Source organism: Chinchilla lanigera, unplaced genomic scaffold, assembly GCF_000276665.1.
Source record: "Chinchilla lanigera isolate Chin_1 unplaced genomic scaffold, ChiLan1.0 scaffold00027, whole genome shotgun sequence".
NCBI classification, from domain to species: domain Eukaryota; kingdom Metazoa; phylum Chordata; class Mammalia; order Rodentia; family Chinchillidae; genus Chinchilla; species Chinchilla lanigera.
In genome coordinates this window covers 5243215-5265944 of record NW_004955428.1, presented here as the reverse complement: position 1 = coordinate 5265944, position 22730 = coordinate 5243215, and the positions used below count along the sequence as shown (strand labels likewise).

The 22730-nt window shown below is 35.7% G+C and overlaps 1 protein-coding gene across 2 annotated transcripts in view; it reads right to left on the bottom strand.

Moving 5' to 3' along the window:
* Positions 1-22730, bottom strand: part of Slc7a11 (solute carrier family 7 (anionic amino acid transporter light chain, xc- system), member 11) — a 70626-nt gene that overhangs the window by 43141 nt on the left and 4755 nt on the right. For both annotated transcript variants that reach the window (XM_005386709.2, XM_013515245.1), the window contains exons 2-5: positions 20051-20177; positions 16781-16896; positions 8421-8546; positions 5175-5274 (exon numbers count right to left, since the gene is read on the bottom strand). In XM_005386709.2, the coding sequence (XP_005386766.1) occupies positions 5175-5274; positions 8421-8546; positions 16781-16896; positions 20051-20177 (469 nt within the window). The remainder of the gene's footprint in view (positions 1-5174; positions 5275-8420; positions 8547-16780; positions 16897-20050; positions 20178-22730) is intronic.

The window sequence follows — 22730 nt, the reverse complement described above, 5'->3', positions numbered from 1 at the left end:
ACCCTCAGATAAGCATACATTGAAAGTTGAGTCATGAAAATGGAAAAACCCGGGGACCATTATGGGAGTCACAAAATATATAAAGACAAAAAACTTGCTACTTCTGCATTTCACAGACTTAAGAAATTTTCACAAAGTAAAAAGGCTATATTTCAATATATTCTGCAATTATTATTTCTCTGAAGTTTTTAAAAAATAGTCTTTCCTATGAGTAGACAGGGCTGTACATACACATTCTCCACAATCTAAAATCAAATATGGCTGTAATATTAGGCCATCAGCCTCTAATATGCTTAAAAGCACCTCCTAGCCTAAAAGAAAGATGAGGAAACCTATCTTACTTCATCTTCATAAAAACCCCATCTAAATTCATAAGCAGATATTTGATGTTCAAGGTTAAGTTAGCTACAATTTTAAAGGACTGCCTTTTAAGTTGATACCTTTGAAATGCTGGGAGAATGGCCACAATAAAAGTGATATTAAAAGTTAGCAGCCGGGGATGTTTTAAACTGACTCCAAAGTTAAGTTTCTAAAAGCAGGGGTCATAATATTTCACTAGGAGAGGCAAGCAACAGTCAGTATTTGCATTTGAAATATGCTCTTTGAGATAGTTGATGTGCTTCATACAGCCCTTAAAAATCACCCACATTAGGAAATGTGTCTAGGCTTCTCATTCAAAGACAGTCAGTTCTTTCTTCACAGTTGTTTTAGAGATTGGTCTTTTCTAATAATATCAAAACAAGGAGGAAAATATTTATGAAAAAGAAACACAACTTCAAATATTTTCCATGGCGCCAGAGAATAGTGGAACGGAAAGGGCTTGGGGCAGGGTCGGGGATAGGAAGGAGAAAACTCCTTATTTTAGTCCAAACATGCTCATCCTGTGGGAAATACATCTTTATGCCTGCCTAGTTTCCGGCACTGAGTCTATAGCTTTCTCTTTTGGTTTATGCCTTCCCGAGGCCCCTGGAGAATGTTCACAAAATGCATTCTTCCAGCTCTTGCACGATTATGTATAAAAGGCACAGCTATGCGAGCAGTGCATTCCAACACCCAACATGTGACTTCTTCTTTTAAAAAGTTTATTTTTTAGATTAGATTTAACACAATGGTACAAAATAATCCCAGCAGGTGCTTTAGAAAGACTGAATCCATTGAGGAGAAGAGTTAAAAGGGAGGGAAAAAAAGATACTCTCACATAGTTTTGTTTAGTTTGCTTTTTTTACTTTTTCTTTTGAAGTCCCACCAAGCAATGTTTTGCTTTGGATGAGGACATAGGATTAAAATTGGATGAGTTCCCTAGGGCCACCAGGGAACTGGCAGAAATTCTTCTCTGAATGCAGACAATGGCAATATATTATACTTGTTCTGACCCAACTCTGTGACCTGGCTGGGCTAATGATTTCTTTTCCCTTAGTCATATTTCTATGAAGGAATATTCATCATATTGTAAGGGTTCTGTGCTCTTCAGAGCCAAAAGTTTATTCAGCTTCTCCAAGGTTTGGTGAAGACTTTTTCTTATTCAACTGTGAGGACTTGGATTACTCACAGGGCAGGTTCTCTGGGACAACACTGGTCTTGCTGCTTTTATGAGCAGGCTAACAGGCTGGCCAGTCAGTCTGATGACAATGACTGCACCACTTCTGTCTGTTCCATTTACAATGCCCCTACTTGTATGTGTGTGTGTATGTGTGTGTGTATGTGTGTGTGTGTGCGTGTGTGTAACACTGTTGTCCTGACAGCAATGTAGGGAGCAATGGCTCATCTCCAGTTCCACATTTATAATTGTACAGCCCAGTCTTGTTATTATATCCGGAAAGATGGAGCAGTCCAACAGGCAGGGGTCGCATTTGGAAAGTGAATAAATGCTCCTCTATTGGGGAAATCTCTTTGCTTCCACCTTAGGCTATCTACATCCAGATAATTACTTCTCTAGAACTTCAAACCAGCAGAGTATTTTTTCTAGACCGGGTTTCTTTTTTCTAAGACTGATGGTCATGGATTAATAAACAGATTATTTCCACCTCTCCACAAAGCATTCAGGTTGTAGAACAACCACTTATAAAAACACAGTAACTTATATGTCCCCTGTGTTAACCACTTGTATCAGAGAACATCCCATTTAAAATCCTGAACTTTTTTTACTTTTGCATACTGTGATGGAACCCTCGAAAGTATAAGGAAATCAATGGTTTCTAGCTTCTTAAAATGGGGAGTAGACATGAAGATTACGTGGAAGTAGAAATAAAGCACGTAAATCCCTTTTACCCTGTAAACAGAATATCATTTTGGGTTCAGCACCAATCAAATTCAATATTAATAAGATAATTAAAACTGAAAAGTCTTTATACATGGAGAAATCTGTCAGCTCTCCAAAGCCTCAGAAGTGGAGAAAATTGGCTCTACATCAAGCAGGTGACCTGAATATTCAGTGCTGGTTCCAGAAGAGAGGAAGGCAGAAATATTTTAAGATTCCGTGGGAACAGACGCATAATACTCACAGGCAAAAGAAACTTCATTCAACAGAATTAATCAAATCTCCCTTGTGAGAATCTTCACATTCCACATTCCTGACCAAGCACTGAAGAGGCTCCCAGCGCCTGACTGTAGCTGAAAGATTTCTCTACCTTCCTGATCTGCTCTGGAGGCTCCCAGCGACCCTCACACTAGTTTGGCTGCTGCCCCAGGGCGTGGAGCTGTGATCCAGGCTGAATAGCCACAAAAGAGTTGATTCTGCTTCTAACCCTGTAATCATACTCAGTTCTTTTCTCTGCCCAGCACCACATTGTGCTTTGGACAAAAGTAAAAGGACTTCAAAAGCATTGAGTGATTGAAAACTAATGCTTACACACAATGGCTGTAAAAATATTTGGGAAACATACAAATATTTTATCCTGATCTCCTTAGAGCAACAATCTTCTAACGACTTTCAACATATTTTGCTTCAAAGCCATGCAAAAACGTGATGTTGCCATAGTCTCTTAATTCTCCTCTAATGCAGTACTTCATTAATTCAGTGAGATTAACAGGGTACCACTCTATTTACTTTTTAAATATATCTTTAGAGTCCCTGCATTACTGAAGGTGAGATTTTAAAAACTAAAGAAACGATAGGAAATTAAATTTGTGTTAGGAATTTATATAATGCTTGAGCTAGTGAAGTTTCCTGTTATTATTTCGTGACTCATAAAACATTCTCACAGCTGAAGCCATATTAGTTTTATAAATACACTTATTAAATTGCCAAAGAAAGTTAATCTTGTTATAACGACTTTGATGTTGAAGTACTGTATTACCTTTGTACCTAGTGGGCTTTCTTGAAATAGTTATCTCAACTAAGTCACACTAGGTCAATAAAATTTAGGAAAAGTTCCATTCTCAGGCATGACTATTATTATTCAAGCTACTGAACAATGCAAGTCTTAAGTATAATATTCTATGTCTTAACCCAAACAGTAGCTATTACAGATGGATATTCTTCAAAGGAAATATGTCTCTATTTTGATCATCTTTGTGGCATATTTTAGTTTTCAAATATCAGGGAAATTTTAAGAAAGTTTTAAAATATTACACATGACCTGGTACAGGTAGTTTTTATTATCTTTGTTTCTTATTTCCTGCATTCAGAGCACCATTTTAATCTGCTGGGAATGTCTTTTTTCTTTCCTGAATTACTTCTTCCTCATGGGAAGTAGGAAAAAAAGCACTCATCGCTCTTTATAAATATACTTAGAGCTTCACTTAGACCTTTTGACAAGCTAAGGACTAATTTCTAGGATCTAAAGACACTATTTTGTCCTTACTGCTACATAATTTTATGTACATATATATGCATGCATGCATGCATGCATGCATGCTTTTATTTGGGGGATGCTAGGTTTTGAACCCAGGGAGAATGAAGTTACTTCCCCAGACCTTTCTCAGAATTTGAGCCAAAGACTCATTATGTTGCCCAGGCTGCCCTAGAACTTGTAATCATCCTGACTCAGCCTCTCTCCTGTGTAGCTGGGATTGCGGGTGTGCACCACCATGCCCAGCTACTGATGCATAAGTGTGATTTATACTAGCTCTTAAAACCCAGAATTTATGTTTTGTTACTGTTTTGTTTTGTTTTGTGTGGATTTTTAATATGTTTTGTTTTGTTTTGAGACAAAATCTGACTATGTAGTTTAGACTGACCTTGAACTCACTACGTAGCACAGACTGGCCTCAACCTCAGTTATCCACCTGCCTCAGTCTCTTGAGTTCAGTAATAACTGTGCAAGCGCACACCACCACGCCTGACCACGCATTTGTTTTTATGACATTAAACTAAATCCAGCAGTCAATTCATTGTGTTGGACTCATAAAACGGTATCCCAAACCCTAGTGCCTTGGCATAATGAGTATTTTGAACTAGTGGGAACTGTAGGACCTCAGAAGCAAGATCTATGTGAAGATCTTCTGCCTTTATTTCTGTTCCTCTCTCTTCCTGTCCAAGGCAAGCCATTAAAAATATGATTCTTCTTCCCAAAGATTCATAAGAACTAGACACTCTCTCCTTGAAAGCAAGCCATAAATTCTACAAATATAGTCCAACTTTCTGTCTTTCTGTGTGGGAGCTGGTCATGAAGAACTCCTCTGATCTACCTAGTCTGATAGTAGTTATAAGACCTTTGATCCTGAGGAGTCCTGCCCCAGACCTGGAGGAAGGGATGCTACACAGAAAATCCAAGAGTTTAAACATACTCACCTTGCTGGATTTCCCCTCTTACTGATTACCATTACTTCTTATCTATTACCATTCCTTTTGTTCATAAAAATAGAAAGTTTTCCCTGGGATGCTGGGACATCTTTTCTGAGGATTTCCATGTCATGCAAATTTATGATGAAATGCATTTGTTACTCTTGTCTCTTGTTACTCTGTCTTTTGTTACATGAATGTCAGCTCTGACCCTTTTCATGGGTGAGGAAAAGTATCACAGCTTTCCAACCTTATAACATCAGGTTTGCATTCAGTTGTGAGCACAGAAAGTGGCCTGGTAGAGGGGCTACCCCATATTTCCCATTTCAAGTACTGCATGTTACACTGGATTATAGCTAATCGCATTTCCCTAGCACCTTGCTTTATACTTAAGCAAATACTTCAAGGAATTAATACATCACTCAAAGTACTAGATCTACACATAACTTACCAGCCAGCATACGCATACATTCCATAATAAAAAGCCAACGGCAACCCTATAATATTCGCGTCTCTTCCAGAAAAGGGGTCTTTAAAATGCTGTGTTTGCCCTGCAATTAGAATGCAAAAAATTTAGAGCTTTCCTAGAGAGCCAGTTATTATTCACTCTAACCATTAACACAGGAATCAGAGAATAAAGCAGAACTGTTTTGAGTCTATATTTCTTACTCTCTACTCACTAGCAGATTTATATATTAATACTCTACCCATCCTAGAGAAAAAGTTCCAAAATATACTGATCACTAGGCATCTTATTTCACATTTGTCTTTTAATAAAGTTACACCTAAAATGAAAATAGCATTTTAAAAACAAGCCCTCACTGGAGCACACCTCTACTCTGGCCACAAAAGCAGCTGGTCACTCATAGATAAAATAAAATTGACTCTGTCCCAGGAAGGGCACAGTTTTCTTCTTGAAACATTAAAGAGAAATTACACTGAATTCTAAACTACATCTTAATAAATTTTGCACCTAATGTGGATTGAACAACCTTGTTCACGTTTTTTTCTTTGTTTTGTGTATGGCAGTGGAGTTTTTGCTTGTATATGTTTTGGATAGTTTTAAAAGTTAGAGATCAGATCTACTAAGCCAATATTCAAACTTTAGCAAAAAAGAGGTCTCCATTTCCCAAGGAGAGCAACAAATGAAATTGCCCAAATCAGAAATAACTTCATTGTGTACTTGGTCAACAGAGGAAGGATAGAAGCTAGATAGGACAGAAACCAGCTGATGTGTATGGTCGACAGTGTCTCCCAAGTCAAATCTCAGCTGCTGCCTTCATTACCAAGTGCAACATTTACAGAGAGTACAGGAACCCAAAACTGGAGAATGTTGAGTTTTTCCTTCAAAGTAGGATTTCCAAATATGTATAGTTCACTTTTTAAAATGATACAGTGAGTCAGGAATGCCTGCTTTATTCAAATATCTCTTTGTCCCTATAGAAGGAAAACATGAATACTGGTCTTCGGATAAAACCATCTCTTGAGTATTCTTTTATCATAATTGTGGTCTCCTTGGCCTAAGGGACAGTATTCCTCAGGGAGCAGCACTGAATAATCAATAAGGGAAAAGAAAAAATAATCTTTGTGAAGACTGAGTCAAAAGCACAGATCTTCAAAAATGCCATTCTTCAAGTAATACGAAAGAGAAGCAGTTTATTCCGAAACCTCAGGGATACTGTGGCCGTATAGCGGAGGTCCCAGGAAGATGTGAAAGTCTAATGTTCAAAGAAAAGTTCAACACATATTCATAAGCAAGTGCACAGCATTATCAGGATCTAATTAGAGTAGAAATGGATGTGCAAGATAGATTAGTGAAGTCTTTCTCTTCCTGGAATCTCGGATTAATATAGAAAATATGTGATCACGTTACAAAGAAAACTATAATTTTATCTCATTTTGTACTAAGAGAACAAAAATATCTACTACAATGCTCTCCAAAATATTAAAATTTACTTTTTATGTGCCAATATACTCAGTGAACTTCCCTGTTGGGTGAGATCTAAGAAGGAACCTGGCCACCCTAAGCACTGACCTCATAAGTATTAATTAAGGGCCACTCTATTGTAACTGCCCAAGGATCCAAGACCTACATCAAATCAAGATTTTCTTTTGTTTTGTAGAACTTAAAATAGAGTACTTACCATTTGGGCAATCAAATACACCTCATACACATATATAAATCAGTGGTCAGAACTGACTAAGGATTCCAATGCTGTCACCAATGTCTGATATCACATCAAAAAGAAAAATAAAATTTTATCTTACTTTCAGGGGATAGTATATCAATTTTTGGAATCTGAACTAGAACTAAAGAACAGCCAGTGACCCAGAGTTTCTGCAATTTCCAAATACTAAAGAAGGCCTTCACAGAAGACTAAAGACTTAGCCCTAAAAGCGAAAGTACTAAGAGAGTAGATGATTCTGCATACACTCCTGATGAACAAAAGAGAAGCTCAGCGGACCAGCTCTGTGGAGGGCAAGGTGAATTAGAAGAGCAAGCTCCCATCTTCCTTTCAGCGTAAGCCCTCGTGTTCAAACTCTTCATTGTGTCTGTTGCGAGTTGGCTGAGGTTGCTGGATTTGATGAAAGCATTTTGCCAGCAGGGCTGTAAGATCTCCCACTAGGCTTATTAAATGGACAACAGCATCTCCTTTTCCCAGCTACAGAGTGACCGATCTTTCAATGTTTGTTATTGTTTAAAGCCTCTACCAACAGCCATGATTTTGCTGAACTTTGGCATTTCCTTTGCCTTGTTGTAATTCTTTTCCTGCAATGTCATTACATTTCTCTATAAATTCCCTGCCTTCCAACAGACAAAATCAATGTAAACATTAAATACTTAACATGCTCAAGTTATAAGTCACTTCTTTACATTTCTTTCTTTCCTATTATTTCCTACTAGAGTGCCCACTGCCAATTAAATAACTCATGTGGACCTCCTCCAAAAATTTCCATGGAATGCAAGCATTCACATGCATATCTTTCCTGAAACATCTAGAACTTTAAGTGCCATTGGCCCTCAACTTCTTCTGTTATCAAATAATAAACTCTCTAGGACAAATAATTCCAGAAAAATGATCTATTTTGGTAGAAGTGCAAATTTTATATTGAAAATAATGTAACAATTAAAGTTAAGATTTTGCAGCTGCTTTTATTATGAAATCAATATTTGGAATTTTTTTCTAGGAATGTTATTCCCATATCTGACTACTCTGCTGATGATACCACTCTCAAGGTAAAAGAAATGATAACCAAAACATAATAGGATTGTCAACCATGTCTCATTATTTTCCAGAAATCCTTTTTCTCTTTAAACTTGATTACTACTAGTGAACAATTTTAAAGTAAAAATAAAAGAACATATTCATCTGTAGTGAAGGACTTTTTTAAAAAATAATCTTGGCAGAGTTTTCTCCCACTTTGAGTTTTCACTCCAAGCAATTTATATCAAGAGAATTTACTGAAGCCTTATTTTGTTGCTTGACCCAGGCTTAATCCTCTCGCTGCCTCTCAACTGTAAATACCAACTCACCCTCAATGTAGCAGCCTTTCAAATCAATTAGATGACGGTATGGAGTTTAAGTTCCACAAGCAGAGACTAATTAAGGATTCTGCTGGTACCAGCAAAAGTTAGTGTTAGAAGAGACCAAAAGCAGATACGTATTTTTAAAAGCATTTACTTTTCAGTCCGTACCTTTAATTAGTTGTATAACTCCAGGGACTATAATTATCAGAATTGCTGTGAGCTTGCAAAAGGTTAAGAAAATCTGAATCCGGGCGCTCCAGCTGACACTCATGCTATTTAGGACCATCACTAAAGCTGCAAACAAATAGATGAAGTTATAAAAGGCAAATGCTTGTGGGCACAAAGACATCTTAGGTGCTTATTACTCAAAGTGCAATGTAAAAACCAGCAGTGTTGGCATTGCCTACAAGAGTTTTAGAAATGCAGAATCTCAGGCTCTGCCTCAGACCAGATGAATGCAAATCTACAGTGCAACAGGATTTCCTGGTTATTTTTGTGTACATTATAATTTGACAAGTTTAGACAGTTGTAATTTCTCTCTGTTCTTTGTATATGTCAGTAAGAAAAGACATACATTGTAGTGGCTCTAAGAGGCATATAAAAATATCTTCTAATCAAATGCTGAAGTGGTCACAGACCCTAGCTTCACATGGCAAGTGTTTGCAACCTCAATGATAGTGCACCCACAGGGGCAGAGCATGCTCCAGAAGAAACAAGCAGACAAATTAGCTGGGATCTCATTCTGCCCCCTCAGCATTAGTTTAACCCATGCTTTTCTTTTTGGGTCACTCTCCACTTTTCAATTAACATATGAAAAGTTCACTTTCAACCTGCTTCCAAGGTATGTTTTGAGACATAAGAATTTCTGTGTTAGAATACAAACTGGGCCCAGAGCTAGCTGAATTTCCCATTCTTAATGATGCTGCCCACAGTTTCCCAGGAAGCAGTAACTATTCACACTTCCCACCTCGTGGAACATGAATATGTCAAGTGGAGAAGGGTTACTCATGTCTGTACTGACGGTACCCAGCCCCATGCCTGGCCTGGGTAGACAACTCACACATTTTTGTGTGAATGTGTGAATGAACTGGATCCTCTATTGGAAAATCTAAAGCAGAGGTGAGTGGTGACTCTCTAAAATCTTCTTCCTCTACCCTGTAGAAATGACTGGGGATACCCTAGACAAAGAACTTCAAGTTCATGGAGTTATAACTGTAGGTTTTCCATCTGTAGAATAATAATAGTAGTCCTCATACTGTTCATTGTCTGATATAATCACTAGTTCATTTCAGTATTTGACTACATTGTGTTATCAACACATGTAATGGTAGAAATTTTAACAACGTACACCCTTAAAGAAGGACTAATTAAGATATATCTTATTTGATGGCTTTATACATAATCACTTAAAATCATGATGCAATTAAATATTTATTACATGATATATTATTGACCAACAGTGATGGATGGATAGATAGGTATATAAAGTAGATAGGTAGATAGATAGATAAATAGATAGATAGATGATTGATAGATACATAGATAGATAGACAGACAGATGGACAGAGATAGTAAAAAGAAAGACAGGAAATAAAGACAAAAAGAAAGGAAAAATCCTGAAGGGACAATTACCAAAACACTAACAGCAAGTATCTATACATGATAACATACGAAATAATTTCCAACTCCTGATATTTATTTTTCAGCAATATTTCAATAAATTTTATAATGAACACATAGTGCTTTGGTGGCTGTAGCTGACAGTCACCAAATTTGTTTAGCTGTTCTCACCACAAAACAAATACAGTGGTAACTAAGAATGATATTTGCATTAACTGACTTGCTGTGATAAACACTTTATAAAATATATGCATATTAGACCCTAACATCTTACACCTTAACATCATACAATTTTGTTTGTCAAATATATCTCAACAAAGCTGGAAATGTTTGAAAGAAAGAAATCAAATCATTTTTAAAATATTTAAAATTGGGAAATAAGGGAACCAGCAACCACATAGAAAGTGAAATAAGGGGGTAAGTACAGAAGACTTTTTCAGAGGAGGAGTCAGAAAAACGATTGATGAGGCCAAAGCCCTGACTCAGCTACAGGGAAGGCCAAAGGGAAAGGGAAAATGTTTCATGTATTTTGAAGCTGAAAACATGAAGACAGGTCCACTGTCAACAGCAAAGGGCATTATTTTATCAGGAATGATAAAAATATAAAACTACTTCTCCCTCCTTGAGGGAGTATTGTTACACTGATATAAAGTATTATTATACTGAAAATAGTTTGGAGCAATCCTGCTCTTTCTTCACCACCCTGTGATTCCTTTCTTTCTCTATGCAAATGACTGTGATAAATGAGTCATCATATGTAAATGATTATTTTTTAATTATGGAGGTTCAACTTTGACATGAAAGAGGGGAAATGATCTCATGTGCCCATCAGCCACAGAACAGCATTCCTTTCTTTTAAACAGAGCCCTAAAACCGAAAACACTATCGCTGAAAGTGCTCCAGTGGAAACCGGGCCCCGGGAGAAGTAGGAAGAAGAAAGAGAAAAAGGAAAAGATATAGGCAGACAGAAAGAAAGAGGGAAAAGGGAGGGAGAGCAAAAGGGAGGACATACCCTATTTTAGGAGCATCTGGCCATCTTTATATTTGAAAAGGAAAAAGAGGGTTTGTTATTGCACTAAGAGTGTGTTATACTTACTGAAACAGGGAAAAGTGAATATTTGGGATTTTCTTTTATATTTCATAAAATTTTCTCAAACAAATGGAAGACAAAACAAACCAAATACTGTGAACTGATAACTTCATCTTGCTTCCTCTTCTCCAGCAGAAACAAAAATTCTGGTTAAGACCAATTTTTCTCGAAGGTTTCTCAAAACCTTGCTTCCTCTGAGCACCCAGACATTGCACTCATTATTTGGAGCACCACATTCCAGCTGAGAGGCGCCTGCGTGACCCTGAAGGTGCAGCTTAAGAAGGAGCAGGCAGCCCGTGTGGAGGCACAGGGAGGGCTCTCCAGCGGCTAGAACTGCTGCTTCATCATGTGTCTGTACAGCAGAATTTAAGACTGTGTATGTTGCTTACCCACCAATATTGAAAAGGGATTTGGGACTCACTAAATGCAAGCGCATTCTGAGTTTCTGAAATAAACAGAAACTATGTCTTTGGGTACATACTCCCTCCTAGCTTTGTAATAATAAGAGATTTGAGCCAGTTCTCTGGCCCTAGTTTTACTTCCTTGGAGTAATTGCTAATTTTACACATGAGGAAATAATTACAACAGTTTGGATTTTTTTTTCCTGGCTCAAATTTTTACAAAAATGAAAATATAGGACTGTATAGTTTTTATTTACTTATTTATGATACAGTTTCCTAAGAACTGAAATGCAGCAATGAAAGCTGTATCTATAAATCCTGGGGATAAGAAATACATATTTGAAAGGAGCTGTATTTGAAGGGGATGTTTAGAGGAATGTTAAAGAGTGGTGCTCTGATTTAAAGACTGGCAAGTATTTCTCTCTGCACTGTCCATAATTCAAGTCTGCCTTTGGTTTTTGAAGAGAGAGATTAAAGAGTCTGGATATATTGGGTTTTCACTCAGGTTCAGATTCTTTCTGGCTTCTGATCTGTAGCTGCTTCATGCCAAACTGATAAAATATATGAATGCTGTGGATATATGCTGCATGGTAAGATAAAGTATGTGGTTCTGCTGCTTTTGGCAATAACTGCCTGGGTTCCCTTTATCTTTTTCTTAGAATTCATTTCCTGGATGTATTAATTTCAGAGAGGATGTGTAGCATTAAACACTTTTAAAAGCAGAAAGGTAGTCTATATCTATTACGTCACTACTGGGAATAAAAATGGCAACACTTAAATACATGTAAACCACTATTCGTGGCAAATACTGTGCAAAGACATTACATGGGTAAAGTTATTTAATCCACATAGCTCTGTGACGTCATTATTGTTAGTCTTGTTTTTAAAATAAGCAGCCCAGATTCATAGTACTTGCCTATATTCTAATAGGCAGTAAGTGGGAAGATAAGATTGTAACCTAGATAGTTTAACTCCAGAACACACACTTTGCCATAAATTCATAAGTAAAACAATGAGGAAATAGCTCAAAAAGATATAAACCCAACCTTTCAAACTCATGTCAATGGCCTTGCCTTTCTGTAAAGGTTCATGTTTATCTTGCCTTGGATCTCAGGACACTTTAATTCCACATTTAATTTATCATCCTCTTAAAAGACATAGTTATTGTTTGGCAGTATTTGTATGTTTTAACACTGTGCATATATACCTAGGAATTGGTTGTACTGATAATCTAGTTATAGTCAGTACAAAAGGAGTAGTACACCATGCTTCAGAAAATTCAAACAAAGGCACTCTATATTTGAAATGCTTACATAGAACCAGTTCTAGATTTTTCTTTCATAGAATTTAATGCTAGGAAAAGAGTTTGAAGAAAAGAGAATATAGTAATACATTTGTAGAACCCATCAGTTGGTCTTCATGATGCAATCCAAATTTTATTTTATTTATTCCTCCCCTACTACACCTACATGGTCGGAGAGATAGTATGGAACCCTTACACTCATCCATAGAGAATAATTTAGGAAAGGATTAAAGACTCAAAGAAGCCTCTGAGGCAGCGAACTAGGACTAGATCTCACATTTTATGTAAAGCATTCTTATGTTAATGAGATAGGACAGTAAGATGTGGCAAAACTGGCTGAGGAAGTAGGCTGACCTGTTAACTACAAGATCCCAGACACATTCCCCAAACAGTTCCCCACTCCCTCAGCACTGAGTCTCAAGACTTATATGAAGAACTTCTCATGGGTTTCCTCGAGATTTGGACAGTACAAAAGAGAGGCGCCACAAGCAGAACTTGTTACGGTGGCTTGTCCTTGGGATCTCCCAGTCTGCTTCCTCCAGGGTGTTCTTTTATCATGCTTTTTCCTCTTTTACTCAGCACAAGCTTGCTAGGCAGACCCTGTTTCCTTTTCATTTTTCACTTTTACTTTCTCGAATAAACTTTGTTGCTGTTTTTATGTTTGTTTATTTGTTTCTCAGTTTGTTCAGTTCTTTGTTCAGGACAAGAAGAACCTGGAATCTAATCCACAGGGAGAGGCAAGCAACACAGAACCTGGTGACCGTTAGAAGATGAGCCACTCTTAGAATCAGGCTAGCCAGTAACAGTAATATTGAGTCATTCATCTGTACGTGTATAGAGGATCCAGATTTAAGAGACCAGAACAAAAGCCTGAATGTTTTCAAGTATTGAACATATTTCAGTGTTTAATTAAAGGACAGCATGGTTTCTCATGGAAGATGAAGGCAGTGATTAGACTTTAGAGAGCAATGAAATGTGAATACACAAAATTCTCCAGTAAAATTTCTATCTGTGACCTCTTTACCAAAGTACATAGGATTTCAGCTAAGCGAAAACCTTTCGTATTTATGAATTTGGTAGAAGTGAAGCAGAGTTCTTTTTTTTTTTAATGAAGGTAAATTAGCTTTTAGTTAACTCCTCACCGCACTCTCATCTTTCAAATGGTTTGTTCTATTTTATAAAATTTGACTTTTTCTACGAGATAGCAGGACCCTCCAGGAGTGACTTTTTTCTATACTTAACTAGAGATTTGAAACTCCCTGCTTCCCTCCAGAAACATGGGAAGCAATTCATGCAATTAAACTCTATTTTCTACCTCCCAGTAACCTTCCAACCCTACAGGCAGCAAACCACCCAGAGTCACTTTGAAAAATAAAGGATGTGAGAGATTTGCCCCTAGGTAAATTTCTCTTTCTCTGTCTCCGTTCCCCGCTCTCCCGCCCCCCATTGCTTCACTAAAGCTAGATTCTTCTTAAAGACAGTTTGACTTTCCCAATTAGGCCATTAATTTAAATTACTTCCCATTAAGTCATAAAAAATTTCCCTTTTCTTTTTAAGTGGTTCTGATTGTGGGAACACAGTCCTTTTTCAGAATCTCAAGCTTAGAAAGGGAACATCAACATGTATACACTAATATTATAACTAGTGGCAGAAATAGAAGGAATTGTCCCAGTTCATCCAAGACTTACTTGGGTTCTTTACAAACAGTCCCATCATTAGTTGCCACAGCACATTTTGCAAACATGTTTTGCTGTCCTTTCTCACAACTGCTTTAAGCCTTTGCTTTCAACAGTTTCCATTTAATCACCTAAAATATAAATTTTCCCTTTAAAAGTTTAATGGAATTGGAAAAAGTTAAGTCATCTCCTGTTAGAAAAACAGCAATATCATTGGCCTTCTAATTGCAAGTCTGAAGCAGGCAAAATTTATAGATTTCAGATTTACAAAAAGGATGTACTTAAAAACCTCTGACTAAAGCATTTAATCAATAACTTGTATTATTAATTTCCAGGGTTATCAATATCAATCAGTTATCTTGTCAGCTTTAACATAGTATCTGTGATATGACTGTCTCAGTCATTCAGGGAACAAGAATATGGTGAATATAAAAATGGCCATTAGGGGCTGGGGAATTAGCTCAGAGGCAAAGTGCCTGCCTGGCAAGCGCAAGGTTGTGAGTTCGATTCCTGGTACTGGAAAACAAACAAACAAACAAAAAATGGCCATTAATTCAATCCTTTAGTAGGACACCAGACTGAGAATTTTCTATGGGCAGGGCACTCTTTTAAAGGTCTTAAAAATCTGCCATAGACAGTCTCATTTGTCTATAGTCATTCAAAATAAATTACTTGTTCATAGGCATTTTCCCAATAAATAAACTCAGGCTAAATAAGGTTTAATAATTAGCCAAAGAGCACATAAAACATATGAAAACTAACTTCAAATCCCAGATTTTATGCATCCAGTGAGCTCAGTCCCCCAAAACCCATGGCATTAGATCTGAACATCTTATCAAACAAACCCTACTTCATTATATTTCCCTGCTAGCTGAGAAAACTGAAGATATATGGTCCTCCAAATTTAACAATTACACAACTGTAGATTTTCCTGCTGCAGAAAAAAATTCTTAGATTATTTTCATAAAATCAATCAGTAATACATCATTATTGAACACAAATAACATGCTAGGAGCTATATGAGGGACTGGAAAGACTGCAAATTAAAGGCCATTAGTCTCGTGGAAATTCCAATGATGTTTTCCCACAGGAACATAAATAGCTACCATTTGTATTGTGTTCTTTATAAATTAAAGATGACCCAAAACATTTTCTACATATTATCTCATTTAAAAATCATTTTGTAGTCCCAGCACCTTATAACACTGGAATGATTAATTGAGAAGAACACAGAGGTACAGAATGGCTAAAGGACTTGCTCTTATATCCCTTATCTTCCCTATGTCTGGTATCTGTATATGTGGATTAAGAACAAGATGATTTAAGTAGACATATCATTGTCTCTCTAGAACTTGAAAATGTCTATTCTGGCTAATCTTCTTTGTCTTTTCAGAGACTTCACAGAATAAGTGTATCATGCACATTTAATGGATAAAGTAAGAAATCTAAGATAAATTAAAATAAGTTCAGAAATATAAGTAACCACCATAAGAGATATTCTATATGTAATTCCTAACTTTTTCCTACAATTTAACCACTCACCTCTCTGTCAAAAGTGTATTGTTTTTTATTGTTCTATTGCAACGCTTTAGAATAACATCCTAACCATTTTTCTATGAGCGTGCAATTCAGTCATTCTTATGTAGTTTTCTATTTCTGAGTTGTTAATTAAATGTGAGCATATTGGCTCCTAAGCAATGATTTGATTTGCATGTAGAATTGTTATCCTTTCTCATGACATTCTGGAATTTTTTAAGAAGTTAGAATGAGATTTGGCTTTATATCACTTATATCATTTTGTGCATGTTCCTCTTTTTTTATTTCCACTTTTTTTCAATTTCTAAAATCTGTGTCCATTAATAATAAATGAATCACATTCTAATTTGCAGCCCATGAAGAAAATTTCCCAAGTGAGAAATGTTTAGTTATCAAATCTTAAGCGAAAATTCTTCTCATGGCCCACAGAGATAGCAAAATCTGTGAGAGTGACAGTATTAACACTATAAATTATATGAACACAACACACAGGCCTAACAAATCAATGTAATTCCATGACCATGCACAAGTTGTAATTCAACATATCACTAAGATAGGATAATTTTCAATTTAGAAAAATCACAAAGTAGTTCAGTTTTCATTCTTACTAATCTTCTTCATATACAATCTACTTAATATTTTACCAACACAGTTTTTTGTGTATTTTAAAAGATTGGCCATCATATCTGGTGACCTAATGCAAAACTGGTATGCATTAAAATACCAGAGGCTGTATAAAATCTGTATTCTTTCCATATTTTCCAACACAAATTTGGAACTCTAAGGGAAAAACAACCTCATTTGGTGAACAATACCAGCATGCAAAACCTCCAAGGAAACTCATTTCTCAATAACTGTTGCATTGCTTCCCTCCCTTTCACACTTGTACCTGTAATACTCACTTATGCCTACAGCTGTAATGAGCTTGATTGCAAGTTCAGGAATTTCACATGGCATGAAAAATGGCTCCAGTACATAACGTCCAAATGCCAGGGATATCACAGCAGTAGCTGCAGGGCTGAAAAATGAAAAAGAAAGAAAAATAATAATAATTACAGGAAAAACTGCATAACACTTTCACTAAAATTTTCCTATCATGAGGCATTATTTACTACTTAGCACATGGAATGTGTGTAATAGTAAAGTCTGTAATTTAAAGATTCCATATTTAATTAGGTTGCAATGGACAATCCATATTCATATATATACCCTTTCCATTCACAAGAAAGTTCATAGAACTATCTACTTTCTGATACCTGGCTTCCCTTGCAGCTTCTCTTCCTTCTCATGATTACCTACACCTCTTAATTGATTCTTCGATAATCAGAAACTCAACCACCTCTATGTGTTTCCAACTTTGGCTTGCTGCTACTAGACAGCACCATAAATAGGTTGCCTTTCTACTTTTCCTAGAGGCCTTTTTTCTCTTCTATGAATGAGACTATGTTTCCTGTACTCCATCATTTATAGAAATTTTCACGTGAGTTTCCTTGGAGTTTTTGCATGGTGGTATTGTTCACCAAATGAGGTATAAATCAAAATCTAACCATGTCATTTACCATTTTCAAAACATGTTCTGGATATGTTAATATCCCTCCCTTTGCACTCAAGATTCTATCTGGTCTAAGTTCCCTCTACGTGTTCTGTGGCTTTCTCTCACTAGAATAATCAGAATCCTGTGTCTTCGACTCACTATTTTTAATTCTTTAAGTCTTGGTTCAGTCTTCCTTGGTCCAGAAATGCTTCTCCAACTTTTTGACTGGGTAACATCTCCCAGAGTCTGCCTTTACTGAGCCCTAGCCTCCTGTCTACACTGCTTCTCATGGTGCCAAAGTTATATTCACTTGTGTGATTCTCTGATTGATATCTCTTTTTTTCCAACTAGATTTTGAATTCCGTAAGTCCATCTTAATCATGATTTTATCTCCAGCATTTAGTAAATGTCTCCCAAGAAATAGAAACTCAATACATATTGAATATATGGTGAGTGAGTGAATTTAATTTAATGATTCTTCCTAAGTACTGGGAGTTTTCTTTCCTTGAATGTGCTTTACAGATTATACCTGGCAACAGTGACTTAATCTGAAGGTATAATTTTAACGGAAATATTTAGGTATCCTGCATATAAGTAATAGAAGAGAAACATTAAAATACTTAGATATCTTGCTTCTCTTCAGGTATTTAAAAGATTAACCCCATAATATGAGTTCAGTATGACAAAGGAATATATAAATACAGTTAAAAGCTTTGAGAATCTATCTAGGCAGTTTCTCCTGTTCACACACACACACACACACACACACACACACACACACCATAAAGCATTTCTTTCAAAATTAAAGAAACAATGAGTTATCAACTCTTTGAGAGCAAAACTTGGGATTCATGCAAATTTAGAATTCTTTATCTTGCTATTCACTATTTGATGGCAATATGTGGAATGAATAAATTTATAAATGAGTACAATATCTGTGCAATAGCAAATGGAATGGTTGTGTTTATGACTAATGCCAAGCAATTAGTCAAGGTTACAAATACATGCGTGAAGACAGATTCAAGTATAACACCAAAGTTCAAGAGCCTGACAGGTCAGCACTTTAATTACCTAAATTAGTGCATTATTTGAATGCTGAATGTGTTGCATTCAAAATAGTATAAAATTTCTATCACTTATTAGAAAAGAATGCATACCCAGAATATTTATATACACAGTCACTGGTACAAAGGTTATAAGAAATGTAGGACCTGATCTTATGTCATTGAAAAGCTTGCATTTAACAGGAAAACAGAACACAAACACCTAAAATACTAAATAAAAATACAAGATATTAAGCGCAGTGTAAAATGAGCAACAGAGACTGTTTTTTTTTAGAAGAATTAGAGATGAAAGGTAATTAACTATGAAAAAGATAAGATTTAAATCGACCTTAGAAGTGTATATAAAATTCACATAAGAACAAAAGATACAAAAAAAAAAAAAGAATATAGAAAAAACAAAAGATACATTCCAAGTAGGGAAATCTTAGAAAAGGAATAAAATTCTTCTCCGTCATTGTTTTGTTGTTACAAGTTCTAAGTAACTCAGAATTGTTTGAAATGAGGATAGACTTGACAATGAAATATACACTATTCTCAAGTGCTTTGTGGAAGTAGAGACTCTTAACACGGTAAAAATCATGATTAGTGTCAATGGATACTTATTTGTTCTGTACTTGCCACATTCTGTAAATGACAGAATAAAAGCTCACCCCCGTTCTCAGCTATGTATGTCTAATAAGTTTACAATCAGAGCAAGTTTCCCTAGTTATTTGTATTATATTCTGTAGCTAGAAAGTGCAAGTCACAGTCAGGAAACTACCTAACCTTAAGGGACTGTGCTATTCTTAACTACTTATGTGACCTCATAAATTCATCACAAAACTGAATGAAAATTGCTATTCAGGGTGACTTAGCACAACCTATTGCCAAAAAGATCAGGAAGAGGAACCTTTTACCACAATAAAATCAAAAGATTTTCACAACTCTTGTGCCCTGACGGATTTAATGGGAGGAAGTGAGTCATTTATGGTATGTAAACTTGCTTTTCTTCTTGATAGACTTGATGACATATCAAGTTGTCAGACACAGACATGCCTTAGTCATGAAAATAGAGTAAAGTTAAATGACTTAATGACATAATCTTCAATAAGAGAAAACTCTAATTCTTAGTATTGTTAGTTGTGTCCAGTTAGTCAAAAGGTACAGTTTATCAAGGTAATTTCATGCTTCACATTCTAGAAAAGTTTGAAAAGAGATGTTTCATGTACATTTAATAAAATTATTTACAATTTTAAGTAAGCATGATTCTTAGAAATATAAAACAGAGGACTGGAGACCTGGCAAGCGCAAGGTCCTGAGTTCGATTCCTGGTATCAAAAAAAAGAAATATAAAAGAGAATAACAGGATTAAAGAAAAACTCTTTACAGAGTTTGGCATTGTCGGTGAACCACTGCTAATGATAAAAATTGCACTAAGAATTTTAATCTATAAAAGTATTGTATCACAGATTTTGCGTCCTAAATTATGCATGCTTACAGTTGAGTTGCTTGACATGCACATTTCTAATTGCTTAAAAGTAATCAAGAAGATTCAGAAGAATAATGAAATTAAGGTTTTCTATCTATGTTCTTACCGTATTATAAGCAGTTCCACCCAGACTCGTACAAAGGCTAACAATGGGCCAAAGACTTCTAGGATATATGTGTAGTGACCACCGGATTTCTTTATGCTTGTTCCCAATTCAGCATAAGACAAGGCTCCTGTGAAATGGTTATGATAAGAAGGTATACATTTAATATGCTATCAAGCAATCTTATTGACTTGGCCCCAGGGTATTTATGCTGCATGAAAGGTGACTATTTCCCCTGGTCTGAACAGCATCCTTACTTCAAAACAGCAGTCATCTATTGTTGAGACCCACAAGTTCCTCTCACGATTTCCTTGCATCTGAATTGTAGTTCGTTCTACTTGAACAATGTCATTTTCTTTAAAGTGGTAAACACAAAATTCTAAAACACTATTAAATGTTTCAGATTTTTGAGTTATAAACCAGAAAGCAAAGGGAAAAAGAGAAACATGGATACCAATAATACTGACCTGTTTTTGAGGAACACAAACTCACTTGCTTCTCTTCAGGTATTTAAAAGATTAACCCCATAATATGAGTTCAGTATGACAAATAATTATCCAAAACTGAACTTATTATGTTGAGAAGTCTTCATAAATATGTTTCTCTGACAAATCAAAATATATTCAGAAATGGTGGACTAAATACCATGAAAGGCTTCATTTAATTTGTAGGATACATTTTGACAGCAAGATGAATTCTGACCTATTATCCTGTTTCTGAAAAGGGTACAATGAATGCTGTGCTTTTTGAAAAGAGATAATATACATTAAGTGAAAAGCTACATGTAATACACAGCAATACACTTCATGTGGAAATGGGTAAGCTGTGTAACCTTCCAAGACCTATAAAGTAAAAATTTCAATTTTTGCTTCATAAAAGAAGTTATAAATATGAATGACAGTGATTGCCAAAGCCAAGACTGGGCCTGACACACAACAAGCAGCACATGAAATATAGCTATACTTATTAATCTGAGCAATTAATAATCAAGAAAATGAAAAAGAAATTTAATATCATGTAAAAAGTTCTATACTCTTAAATGTTCAAATCTAACCCACAATTTTTGCCCAAGCTATTTAAGAGACTGTGTATGCAAAGTTATTACTAATCAGTAATAGTTCATATGGGATTGTTCAACACAAATGTAATTTATGTAATTTAGATACTCAGGTAAATCTTAGTAACATTTATCTGATTCTTGAAGCTAGCATTATATATGAGATTTTTTAATTAAAAAAATTCAAAGGTAAAACACTCTAAGACCATACTATAGACTCACCAAGCAAAAGAATCCAAACTCTTCAAAATAGAAATAAAAAGGCTTGTAACTTTTAAATTTCCACAGATGAGTCTAACGTAACGATTGTGCAGATGTATATGTAGGGACCAGTGATACATTTCTTCTACTTATAACTAATTATAATTAGTTACAATTCATCTTATATTGGGAAACAGTCACCATGTTGGTAGACTGTCCAGAAAGAATCTAATATAAAATGTTATTGGACAGAGTCTTAAGTACCTCAGAATTTATTGTCAGACAATCAATACCAACCTCGGTATGATCTGCAGAAGTTTCAGGATGGCCACCCTAGGTGTAAATTGAGTTCTGGGGAATGAGATTTTCATTTAAGGGTCTTAAGCTCCATAACCATTTTACACAGATGAAAAAGTTCAAAAGAGGATATAAAAATCTGTGTATTGATCCTGGTTTTTAAAAAAAGGTTATAAATCAAATAAGCATGCTTCTTCACTTACAGAGGGATTACACTTCAAAAACACCACCATAAATTGAAGATATTGTTAACCACTTAATATATCTAAATTGCTGAATATCATAACATAGACTAGCCTACCTTACACATGCTAGAGCACTTACATCTACCTATAACTAGGCAAAGTCATCTAATATTAAGTTTATTTTATAGTAAAGTGTTGACTATCTTATGTAATTTATTAAATAAATTATTATTATTATTCACCATTGTAAAGTTAAAAGAAAGTCTTAAGTCAAACAACTGCAAGCTGGAAACCATCTATATAGATTCTTGACTCTTAGTCACATAGTTCCAGGGCTTTAATAAAAAAAGTTTACCCCCTTGTATTTTGCTCTTCTTTCCGTTAGGGTTAGGGGTAGGGGTAGGGATTCAAAAGCTACTACTCCTTAAAATGACACTGTCTGGACTACACAGCATTGGGTACCTCTAACTGTTGTAGCACAATTATAAACAATCACACAAACATAAGCTTGAAAATGTATCTGTACCATCTGGCCAACTGCCTCATATTGGATTAGTGTATACATTTCATTACAAGTAGCTAGAAAACAAGTAAGGCAAAGCCAGATACTTGAGCCTGAAAAAGGTTAGCACCATAAATAACTTTACCCTGGAAGTCACAAGTATGATAATATATATTTTTCAGCTTTGTATCTTTGAAAACCTGTACACTTGGGAAACATAAATACATAAACTATACCATGCAGTTAGCAATAATTATTATCACAGCTATATAGAAATTTTGCACATATTCATTTAGTTTTTACTCTTAAGGCAAAACTTAGACTCCTTTAACAGGTTTTACAGTGAGTGTGTAACTTCACACAAGAATTAAAGGACATCTGCTGGGCATGGTTGTCCACACCTGTAACTTAGTATTTGAGAGGCTGTGACAGGGAGACTAC